This window comes from Moschus berezovskii, chromosome 21 (genome assembly GCF_049115385.1).
Source record: "Moschus berezovskii isolate FMDL1 chromosome 21, NW_MosBer_1.0, whole genome shotgun sequence".
In the NCBI taxonomy this organism is placed as follows: domain Eukaryota; kingdom Metazoa; phylum Chordata; class Mammalia; order Artiodactyla; family Moschidae; genus Moschus; species Moschus berezovskii.
Genome location: NC_142480.1, coordinates 38,155,938 through 38,168,787, shown reverse-complemented (window position 1 = coordinate 38,168,787; position 12,850 = coordinate 38,155,938). Strand labels below are relative to the sequence as shown.

The following is a 12,850-nucleotide window of genomic DNA, read 5'->3' as shown; positions in this document are numbered from 1 at the left end:
AACTTATGTATAAAGGTTTTAAATTTTCCATTGAACATTAAATCCATAAGAAATTTCAACATTTTAAAAAAACAAAATTGTGAGTAATCAAAATATCAAAATCAAAAAGGCTTACTACTTTCAGAAAAGACCTGCTTTCCTTTAAGCCTTAATAAGTGTTCCAAATTAAGAAATAAGAGTAATTTTTGAACAGAAAATAACTGCTGTTATTTTCAAATCTGCAAAATAAATGTAGAAAAAGTAACCACAGAAGTCTATTCAAAAATATACAATATTACTCATATATTTTCCCCCAAAATCCAGCTAAGAGGTCATCTCTTCCAGAGAACTTTCCCTGACAGTCCCCTCTCAGCAACAGAGCTAATTATTCCCTATTTTGTGATACTGCTATAGCCTGTACAGGTTTCTATTACATTTTCACACTGTGTTCTATTATTTACCATTAAGGCAAAGATCATTATTTATTTATTTCTGAATTACTAATGCATAATGGTTATTCAAAAGTAACACACAATTTTCAAAATGATTATTTCTATAAAATGGTCCCACTGCAGAAAGAAAAACAGCAATAAAGCTGAAGAGATGGCACAAATTAAAAATTCAAATATCCTATTTCATTTATTCATCTAATAATATTAGCTAATGGACAACTTTAACTTTTAAATGATAATAATGAAACTTTGTACTGTCCCTTTGATAGGAAAAGCTAAATTTTCTCAAATAGTAACATGCTGTATTTTTAAACATAAGTTAGCTTGGCACTCAAAATTAAAATAAGACCCTGAACTCAAACTGAACTGAGATTGGGTGAATATGGGACTGCTTGCTAGTACAAAAAAATAGCATGAAGTAACCAATAAACTTGAAAGCTGTATTGATATTTTAATCTTCTAAAATTACCAGTGAGATAAAGAAGCATAAAATATTAATAACATCCCTAATTTTTAACATAACAAAAAAGCTCTTCATGATCAGAAAATATGTTATATGTTGTACTCGCTCGTATCTCCTTCTGCACGGAAGGCCTATTTATACCATTTGCAACTATCTCATTACTCAAATCTTGGTTAAGGCATCATCTCCTCCAGAAAGCTTTTTCTTGACTTTCTCATGTCTCAATTTGAGTAATGTGTTCTCCTTTGTACTTCCAAAACGCTTTTACTGTTACACTTATCCTAATGGGTTAAGATTTATTTACATATACGTCTCTGCATTGTGATCAAAGACATATCTTTTTCATGTCCTTAAGCAAAGCCAATGGCAACCCACTCCAGTATTCTTGCCTGGAAATCCTATAGACAGAGGAGCCTGGCAGGCTACAGTCCATTGAGTCACAAAGAGTTGAACACGACTAAGTGACTAACACACACAAGCAAAGCTCAGCATATGGATAACAGCAATAATTCAACACATGATCACTGAATGAATAAACAAATAAATATTAGTCACAACAGATAAAGTATGTGTCTGCGTTCATACTTGATCTTGAGGAAGATCTAAAATAGTTAAAAAACATCACTCATGTTTATGTGTTAACCTTTCTTCCCATTCGGAAAATGGTAGTTTACGGTATGCTACAGAGGTTTAAGTACCTGATGATACTGCCCAATATACGACAGGTGCTCCCTGTTACAAGCATAAAAATGCCCAGTTCCTTAAGGCTATATACACAGGTTCAAACACTCCATTTTTAATAGATGAAAGGAACATATTCTTTCCCAACCTAATTAGAAAAGAATAGATAATAATCTGTCCAGAGCAATTTAGCTCTTCATCTGGCTGAGACTAGAGATTCAAATTGACAAAGACACTGATAACGTTATCTGAAGAAGTACACACTGCCTCTGCTATCAGACGTCCTGATTCCAAACCATGCTGGACTAAACCATACACCCTTGGGAACAGAGTCTAGGACTGACTTCTTTTTCTATGCCCAGGGCCTAGGAAATGGACAGTGCTCACAAATGCCTGCTGAATAAAATTCTACCTGAACAGCTTCATCACGTGCTTGCTTTTCTTCCTGTCTTCTCTGACGCTCTTCCTGTAACTCATTAAGCCTCTGCTCATATTCCTTCAATTTTGATAAAACATCATGGCGTTTGTTCTGGGCTTCGAGGGTATTTATAAAGGCAATTTCATTTACCTTCAACAACAACAACAAAAAAAAAACACAGAAAGTGAGTTTCAAATTAGGCTCATTCTAAGGCACATCAGACACATCAGATTCTTAACACATCATGTTAAGAAATTTAACAGTCTTTATTTAATAATATAAACCAGTTGTGTAAGGCATAAAACAAAAAATGAATGACTTCCAGTCTTTTAATATTTATTCCAAAATGGATAATAATCCAGTGTATATAACAAATCCATAAGCCATAGTAATAAGTAAAATAGAATAAATAAAGGCCTGCCATTGAAATCTTTTATTGAAATACAATTGATTTACAATGTTGTTAGCTTCTGGTATACAGCAAAGTGATTCAGTTATACATACATATATGTATTAATTCCCTGTGTTATACAGTATGACCTTGCTATTCATCCATTCTATATATAATAGTTTGCATCTACTATAGGGCTAATAGTTATTATGGGGCTAATAGTTAGCCCCAAATTCCCAATCCAATCCTCCCCTGTGTCCTCTCCCCTTGGCAACCACAAGTCTATTCTCCATGTCTGCGAGTCTATTTCTGTTCTGTAGACAGGTCCCTTTGTGTCATATTTTAGATTCCACATACAAGTGATATCATATGGCATTTGTGTTTTTCTGACTTACTTCACTCTATATGACAGTCTCTAGGTCCAACCACATTTCCACAAACGACCCAATTTCATTCCATTTTGTAGCTATAATGCTCAAAATTCTCCAAGCCAGGCTTCAGCAATATGTGAACCATGAAATTCCAGATGTTCAAGCTGGTTTTAAAAAAGGCAGAGGAACCAGAGATCAAACTGCCAACATCCGATGGATCATGGAGAAAGCAAGAGTTCCAGAAAAACATCTATTTCTGCTTTTTTGACTATGTCAAAGCCTTTGACTGTGTGGATCACAATAAACTGTGGAACATTCTGAAAGAGATGGGAATACCAGACCACCTGACCTGCCTCTTGAGAAACCTGTATGCAGCTCAGGAAGCAACAGTTAGAACTGGACATGGAACAACAGACTGGTTCCAAATAGGAAAAGGAATACGTCAAGGCTGTACATTGTCACCCTGCTTATTTCATATATGCAAAGTACATCATGAGAAACACTGGGCTGGAAAAAGCACAAGCTGGAATCAAGATTGCCGGGAGAAATATCAATAACCTCAGATATGCAGATGACACCACCCTTATGGCAGAAAGTGAAGAGGAACTCAAAAGCCTCTTGAGGAAAGTGAAAGAGGAGAGTGAAAAAGTTGGCTTGAAGCTCAACATTCAGAAAACTAAGATCATGGCATCCAGTCCCATCACTTCATGGGAAATAGATGGGGAAACAGTGGAAACAGTGTCAGACTTTATTTTTGGGGGCTCCAAAATCACTGCAGATGCTGATTGCAGCCATGAAATTAAAAGACGCTTACTCCTTGGAAGGAAAGTTATGAGCAACCTAGACAGCATATTAAAAAGCAGAGACATTACTTTGCCAACAAAAGTCCGTCTAGTCAAGGCTATGGTTTTTCCAGTGGTCATGTATGGATGTGAGAGTTGGACTGTGAAGAAAGCTGAGCACCGAAGAATTGATGCTTTTGAACTGTGGTGCTGGAGAAGACTCTTGAAAGTCCCTTGGACTGCAAGGAGATCCAACCAGTCCATTCTAAAGGAGATCAATCCTGGGTGTTCATTGGAAGGACTGATGCTAAAGCTAAAACTGCAATACTTTGGCCACCTCAAGTGACGAGTTGACTCACTGGAAAAGACTCTGATGCTGGGAAGGATTGGGGGCAGGAGGAGAAGGGAACGACAGAGAATGAGATGGCTGGATGGCATCACCGACTTGATGGACATGAGTTTGAGTGAACTCTGGGAGTTGGTGATGGACAGGGAGGCCTGGCGTGCTGCGATTCATGGGGTCTCAAAGAGTCGGACACGACTGAGCAACTGAGCTGAACTGAATTGAATATTCCTTTGAATATATGTACCACATCTTCTTTATCCATTCATCCGTAGATGTAAATTAAGGTTACTTCCATGTCCTGGCTATTGTAAATAGTGCTGCAATGATCTTTGGGGTGCATGTATCTTTTTGAATTATGGTTTTCTCAGGGTATACGTCCAGTAGTGGTATCGCTGAGTCATATGGTAGTTCTACCTTTAGATTTTTAAGGAACCTCCATACTGTTCTCCATTGTGGCTGCATCACTTTACATTCCCACCAATAGTTCAAAATGGTTCCTTTTTCTTCACCCCCTCTCCATCATTATTTGAAGCATTTTTGATGATGGTCATTCTGATCCATGTGAAGTAATACATCACTGTAGTTTTGATCTGCATTTCTCTAATAATTAGTGATGCTGAACATCATTTCATGTCCTTTTTGGCCATTTGTATGTCTTCTTTGGTAAAATGTCTATTTAGGTCTTATGCCCATTTTTTTGACTGGGTTGTTTGTTTTTCTTTTTTTTTGGTATTGAGTGGCATGAGTTGTTTATATATTTTGGAGATTAATTCCTTGTCAACTGCTTTGTTTGCAAATATTTTCTTCCATTCTGAGAGTTAACTTTTCATCTTGTTTATGGTTTCCTCTGCAGTGCAAAAGCGTTTAATCTTAATTAGGTCCTTTTGTTTATTTTTATTTTCATTATTCAAGGAGGTGGGTCAAAAAGATGAGTGTTGTTCCTGTTTTCCTCTAAAAGTTTTATAGTGTCCAGTCTTACACTTAGGTCTTTATTCCATTTTGACTTTGCTTTTGTGCATGGTGTTAGGGAGTATTCTAATTTCATTCTTTTACATGCATCTGTCCAGTTTTCCCAGCACTACTTATTAAAGAGACTGTCTTTTCTCTACTGTATATTCTTGCCTCTGCCATAGATTAGGTGACCATAAGTGCCTGGGTTTATCTCTGGCCTTTCTACCCTGTTCCATTGATCTACATTTCCGGTTTTGAGACAGTACCATACTGTCTTAGTTATTGTAGAAATCAATTTTCTTCAACATACACCAAATAAGTTATAATTAGGTACAAAGTACTGAACTATATATACTTCATCCTCAACTTTACATATATTGATTCTTAACAGTCAAGTTTTGCTAGAGAGTACAGTTTTTATGAATAAAGTACCGCTAACGATAAAAAGCTGGAAAATGTCAGTTGGGATCAAATTCCTCATTCTTGAAAGACAGGATGGCGTGCTATTGTGAAAATGGCAGAGTGAAACAGGGAATTAAACACTGGAGCTGCTCTCTCTGACAGAAGTACAGACTCCAGGAATCCATGCTAAATGTAATAAAACCTATCACTAGATATGTTTTAAACTAAAGCAAGTGTCAAACTCACATGTGAGTGAAGTTCTAAAAAAGATTTCCCAAGCTCCGTGCCATATAGCCACTTTCATAAGTAAATTAACAAGATACTCATTTCTCAAACTAGACTGAAAGTATACTACAAACAGGTATGTTCAAGGAAAATTAATCATACTGTATCAAGGGTCACACGTTAAGCATAATCAAGATGAAAGAAAAATAAATGGGACCTTAATGCTCCAAACAAAATACATAAAATAAAATTCAGAGGGAAGAATGTACAAACACAGAATAAAAATATCCAATCTGTAATGCTGGTCAAATGGTCGAAAGTTTTAGTTACACAAGTTGAATATGTTTGGCCATATAACATACAGCATAGTGATAACAGTTAACAATATTATAACATGTACTTGGAATTTGCTTAGAAGATAGATTTGAAATCTTAACACACACACATACAGTAACTAACAAGTAACAGATGTTTTAATTAGCTGGATTGTAGTGATTATATCAAACTATCAAGTTGTATACCTTAATACAATTTTGATAGTCAATGATATCTCAATAAAACCATAAGTAAGTAAATAAATAAGACATTTCCTGAAAATTACTGGAATAAAACATAACCAAAGAAAAAGCAGAAAATTTCTTATGCAAATTCTGTAATGTCAGAGACATGCACTTGGATTTAAAGGTGCAAAAAAAATTGATATAATGATATAATAAAGGAAGACAAGAGAGTTAAGGAAACTTAGGAAAAGGTAACATGATCATAGAATTAACTCAGTTAATTAAGCATGAAAACAGAACAAAGATGGTAAAAAATCAAATCACTAATGGAGGAAAGGCTTGTTACAATCTCAGTTACTGTGAACTTTAAAAATGTAAAATTTATGCATAAGTAATAACTTTTGAACATGGAGAACAAGTTAAGATGATCTAATATAAAAATAATATCTATATTAAGAAAGTCAAAAGAAAATATTCCTATATATTGGGTTGGCCAAAAGGTTCATTCAGTTTTTTTCCTAAGATGGCTCTAGTAGTGCTTAGTTGTCTTTAACTTCATTTGAAACAATTTTGTTAGATTATATTGTGACAGGTGTCATATCAACGTGTATTTGAAAAAACAAAATTGATGAATTTTTACAGAGCCATTTTAATGTTGAAGATGGAAGAAAAAAGCAACATATTCAGCATATTATTATTATTTCAAGAAAGGTAAAAAGGCAACTGAAACACAAAAAATGATTTGTGCAGTGTATGGAGAAAGTGATGAAACAAACATGAAGAAGGAGCCACTGTGATATATGTGGAACCAAATTTCCTGATCATAAAAATCATGTGAAGGCTTACTACAAACAATAAAGTTCCTCAGAGGTCACTCTAGCATTACTGACAAAAACCTGCAAAGCCTGGAAATCTCTCTTCTTAACAACTCAGGTGACTGTTATAATCAGGCAATACTGGGAAATACTGGTATGTAAGAAAAAAACCAAAGGTTGGAGGAGGTTTTGTTTCATAGATTAAAATGTCTGGGGATGAAAATAACTGATAATGTTCCACACAAACTGTTAAGATATTTATGTACTTAAACTAAGAACAATTCATTCATAAAACATTTAAATGAATGAGAAAACAAGAAAAAAATAGATTATCTATTTTTATTTCCTTAGTATATGTAATACATTTCAAAATAGGATTTCAGAGATTATCGAAGAGAAAGCAATGAAAATTAAGAGAACCAACAGGGCATATTGGTAGTAGGGTTTTAAAGAAGGACTTCATATTAGCAAAAATTTTAGTATACACTCATCTTAGTTAACTGGGATTATTAAGAAGTTTTTAAACTGCAAATGGCAGCTGATATTTTTATGTAAACACAACCAGCAGTTGAGCATTTATCTTGTCAGAAACTACTTAAAACTATAGCTTGAGTTATTATGTTTACAGGAGTCACTTTGGTTTGCTGCATGCTAAGTTGTTTCAGTCATATCTGACTCTTTGAGACCCTACGGACTGTAGCCTACCAGGCTCCTCTGATCATAGGATTCTCCAGGCAAGAACACTAGAGTGGGTTGCCATGCCCTCCTTCAGGGGATCTTCCTGACCTCTGGCTTAATGAGATTATAATTAAAATAAATATATTAAGCAATTAGACAAATCAAAATTCATACAAGTCATATAAAAAAAAGACCACAAAATGAGAATACTAAGCCAATAATAACAATGGTAAAAGCACAGGCTTTGGAACCACAAACACCAGGATTTTAATTCTGGCTGTGACCATCAACAATCTCTAAAGAGATTGCTCCTCTAAATATAAAAACAAATACATAGTTCAGAACGTCCACTTGCAGCTATAATGGAGTAAGAGGGTCCAGATGTACCTTTCTACCTTAAACAACTAAAAAATTAGACAAAAATATATAAATTACATGAATAATGTAATATGCTGCTGCTGCTGCTGCTGCTAAGTCACTTCAGTCGTGTCCGACTCTGTATGACCCCATAGACGGAAGCCCACCAGGCTCTCCCGTCCCTGGGATTCTCCAGGCAAGAACACTGGAGTGGGTTGCCTTTTCCTTCTCCAATGTGTGAAAGTGAAAAGTGAAAGTGAAGTCGCTCAGTCGTGTCCGACCCTTAGCGACCACACGGACTGCAGCCTACCAGGCTCCTCCATCCATGGGATTTTCTAGGCAACAGTACTGGAGTGGCTTGCCATTGCCTTCTCCGATAATGTAATATACCAAACAGCAAAAGAACAAAGGAGAAATCCACATTTTTCTTGCCACAGATGCAGAAAAAGTGCTTGACAAAATACAGTATCCTTCATGATAAAAGCACTCAACAAACTAGGAAAATCAAAACCCCTCACAAATACTGATCCAACAATTCTTAAAATTTTAGCAAACCAAGCTCTCCAAAATATAAAAATGTTTTTACATCATGACCACGTGAGGTTTATCCTAGAACTACACACTTTGGTATTTGAAAATCAAATACTGAAATTCACTATTTAAAAATCTTACAAAAACATAACATTATCTCAATAAATGCAGAAAAAGCAAGTAACTAAATTCAAACTTCATGGTAAAAATATTTAGTAATTAGGAATAGAAAGGAAGTTCCTCAATCTAATAAAGAACATCTCTGAAAGATCCACAGCTAATATTATACTTAATGGTGAAAGACTAAATGCTTTCTTCCTAAAACTGGGAACATGGCAATGATGTCAGCTGTCATCACAACTAGTCAATATTGTCCTAAAATAGCAAAAATATTTTAGAAGAAAATACAACTTAAGGATTTATACTTCCTGATTGCATGAATTATAAAGGTAGAGTAATAAAGCGTTACTGGTCTAAAAACAGGCATAAAGATAAATGTAACAGAACAGAAAACCAGAAACAAACCCACACATATATGGCCAACTGCTTTTCAACAAGTATCCAAGGCAATTCGTTATATAAAAGATGGTCTCTTTGACAATGATAATGGAACATTAGATATCCATATAAAAAAATGAACCTCAAATTTACTTCATACCATATACAAAAAATTTAACTCAAAATGAAACAGATGTTATGATAAAATATAAAACATCTAGAGAAAACTTAAGGGAAAAATCTTAGTGATCTTAAATTTACATAATGATTTTTTTAAAGGGCATAAAAAACACAAAGTATAGAAAAAAAGTCAATATATTGGAACTTTACAATTTTTAAAGCTTCAAAAGACACTTTTAAGAAAATAAAAAGGTCATCCATAGACTGAGAAAAAAACATTTGCAAAACATAGATGTTAATGTCTAAAATATACAAAATCTTTTAAGAAATCCTGCTATTTGCTAGAGAAGGCAATGGCAAGCCACTCCAGTACTATTGCCTGGAAAATCCCATGGATGGAGGAGCCTGGTAGGCTGCAGTCCGTGGGGTCGCTAAGGGTCGGACACGACTGAGCGACTTCACTTTCACTTTTCACTTTCACACATTGGAGAAGGAAATGGCAACCCACTCCAGTGTTCTTGCCTGGAGAATCCCAGGGAAGGGGGAGCCTGGTGGGCTTCCGTCTATGGGGTCACACAGAGTCGGACACGAGTGAAGTGGCTCAGCAGCAGCAGCTATTTGCTACAACATGGATGAACATGGAGGGTACTATATTAAAGTGAAATAAGCCAGACAGAGAAAGAAAAGTACTGTATTGTATCAGTTATATTTGGAATATAAAAGAAAAAGTCAAACTCATCAAAACAGATTTTTCTTTCTGTAGCTGATTTCCAGTTTGCTAACCACTGTGGTTAGCAAAAATGCTTGATATAATTTCCATCCTCTTGTATTTGTTATGACTTGTTTTATGGTCTAGTATATGATCTATCCTGAAGAACATTCCATGTGCACTTGAAGAGAAGGTCTCTTCTGCTGTTTTTGAATATGATGTCCTGTATAAATCTATTAAGTCCACCTGGTCTACAGGATCAAAAAGTATCATTGTTCTGCTGAATTTCTATTTAGATATGGAACAAACTGAAAGGCTCATCAACAGACAAATGAATAAAGAAGATGTGGAGGGTGTGCGTGTGTCTAATGGAATATTACTCAACCATAAAAAGAATGAAATTCTGCCATTTACAGTAACATGGATGAACCTAAAGAATATTATGTTCAGTGAAGTAAGTCAGGCAAAGAAAGACAAATACTATATGCTATCACTTCTATGAGGTATCTAAAAAATAATACAAGTGAATATATATGCAAAACAGAAACAGATATAGAAAACAAACTAGTGGTAACCAAAGAGAAGAGGGAGGGAAAGGGGCAAATTGGGGGTACAGAATTAATACAAATTACTATGTATAAAATAGATAAGCAAAAATTATATATTGCTATTATAGGAAATCACAGTCATTATCATGCAATAACTAACAATGGAGTATAATCTGTAAAAACACATAATCATTATATTGCATACATGAAACTAATATTCTGTATAATATTCTGTATCAACTATACTTCAATATGAATGTGGAGTTCCAGAGAATAGCAAAGAGAGATAAGAAAGCCCTCCTCAGCGATCAGTGCAGAGAAATAGAGGAAAAGAACAGAATGGGAGTGGCGGGCGACATGTTCCGGGCACCGGACAGCGAGGGCGGCCGGGCCGGCCCCAGGGCCACAAAGCCTCCGGGAGGAGAGCCGGGCAATCGTCCAGAGGAAGCCACGCCTCCACGCAGGCCGGACAGGATGGCTTCTAATATTTTTGGACCAACCGAAGAGCCTCAGAACATACTCAAGAGGACCAACCCCCCTGGGGGAAAAGGAAGCGGTATATTTGACGAATCAGGGCCTGTGCAGACTCGACCACGTCTGAACCCACCGGGGGGCAAGACCAGTGACATTTTCGGGTCCCCCGTCGCTGCCGCCTCCCCCACGGCACACCCAAACAAGCCCAAGGACCACGTGCTCCTGTGTGAGGGCGAGGACACACCAGACCTCAGAGCCAGTGCCTCACCCAGACAAGAGCCAGGCGAGCCCGGTGGCCTGAGAGAAGCAGCCCATGTCCAGGAGCCCACGCCCACCGTCGACAGCCACGAACCCCGGCTGGGCCCTCGGCCTCGCTCCCACAACAAAGTCCTGAACCCGCCCGGAGCCTTAAGTCTGGGCCTTTACTCCTCACCAGTGATGTGGACTGCTCCCTTCACCAGCGACACTTCCTGTCGGCAAGACCACTACCCTCTCCGGGACTTTAAAACTGCCCAGACGTGTCCAGGTACTGGCGTTGTTTAAACTGTTCCTGTGCCCTCCTCTATATTCCTACGGACCGTGGGAAGACTAGATGCCTGAGAACCCTGGGTTCTTAGGTTTGGCTTCTTTGGTAACAGCTCAGGACCTGTTCTCAAGTGCCAGCTTTACTTCAGTAACTGTTGACTCTGGTCTGTTTCTGACACCTTTCTAGAAAAAAGTCTGTTGCTCAGGTACACCAAAGAGGAAGGAGAGTTTTCTTAGCCTACCCTTTCTAAAGCTTTGCAGAACCTCTGGGCCATATTCAGTTTCCAGACAAGACTTAAAGACCTCAGGCCAGGAGATTAAATAGTTTGGCAGTAAGTTCTCAACTGGCTCATTCCGTGGTATTTGCTAGCAAAGACACCAGACTGGCAAGAGTGGTGGTGCTGTCACCTGCCAGACAGAAGTGTCCCCCATTGCGCCTCTAAAGGGCCACAGTGCCACTGCCTGCACCACAGTCACGAGAGACCGACAGTTTGGGTGGGGGACTGGCACAAGTGCCTGCTAAGTTCACACCGGTGCTAGAAGCGACCTCATGACTACAGCCTGGCCTCGCTCGTAGTGGCCTCAACGCTCCAGTGACTGCAGGAGCTCCCTGCCAGGCTCCACAGCCTCCACTGGCGCTGAGGGTCCACACGGTGCTTGCCAAGCAAAGATCCGTTCCTATCCACCTGCTAACTTTGGAGCTGAGAAACTCTCATTCCATGTGATTCACTCAAGCGCCTCCTGTCTCCCTCCAGCCTTCAAGTGATCATTTATAAGAAAGTTGTCTGGAATTCAGAGCATTTTTTTCCCCCATTAAAAACCGATGTAACTGGTGATTACCTTTATTCTCAAACTCACTGACTTATACAAGTTACAATGAGATGTTCCAAAAGTAGACGTGAACTATTTATAACTGTTTTGTTGTGTTTTTTAACATACAAGAAAACAATTTGTGAATTCCATATTGGATGGCCAAGAAGACCCTGACATGCTGCTGGCCCTCGGGGCTTTGGCCTTGCAGAAGAGCTTTCTAAATCCGTCCCCTTACAGGGACCTTGGGGCAGAGCTGGGAACTGAGGCAGGCGTGTTGGAGGAGGCACTCACCATCAGGGCAGAGCCCAATGCAGCAGGACCACATCGCCTTACTCTCATCCCCAGCTTCCCTCTGCCTTCCCTCTTTGGGGCTGTGGGCCTGGGTTGAGGGAGCCAGGATGGTCTGGTCATGGGAGGAGCCGCAGAAAACTTTGCTCCTTTGAACCTGATGGGGGAGGTCATTTTATTTAGAAAACATTCTGTATATTGGGGATTGCCTGTGTTTGGGAGGTTCATTAACTCTCTGCATCCTTTTCTCAGCCTCCAAGCTACATTGAGAAATTACTGGTCTGTGTTTTTATTAAGCCTTAAAACATTTTTATGTGCATTTGGTGCCAACTTTTTTGTAAAGCTGTCGTTGGAAACAACAAACCTGTGCTCACATCACAATGTCCCCTTGAGGAGCCTGTTACTTTTACCAGGCAGGAGTGGGTGTAGCTGTTGAATTAAACTTAGCAGTCACGTAAAAAAAAAAAAAGAACAGAATGGAAAAGACTAGAGATCTCTTCAAGAAAATTAGAGATACCAAGGGAACATTTCAT

At 38.0% G+C, this 12,850-nt stretch overlaps 1 protein-coding gene and 1 pseudogene across 4 annotated transcripts in view; one reads left to right on the top strand and one right to left on the bottom strand.

Moving 5' to 3' along the window:
* Nucleotides 1–12,850, bottom strand: part of SCAPER (S-phase cyclin A associated protein in the ER) — a 420,138-nt gene that overhangs the window by 278,036 nt on the left and 129,252 nt on the right. For all 4 annotated transcript variants that reach the window (XM_055418057.2, XM_055418061.2, XM_055418059.2 and 1 more), the window contains exon 16: nucleotides 1,988–2,143. In XM_055418057.2, the coding sequence (XP_055274032.1) occupies nucleotides 1,988–2,143 (156 nt within the window). The remainder of the gene's footprint in view (nucleotides 1–1,987; nucleotides 2,144–12,850) is intronic.
* Nucleotides 10,566–12,055, top strand: LOC148774534 (jupiter microtubule associated homolog 2 pseudogene; annotated as a pseudogene).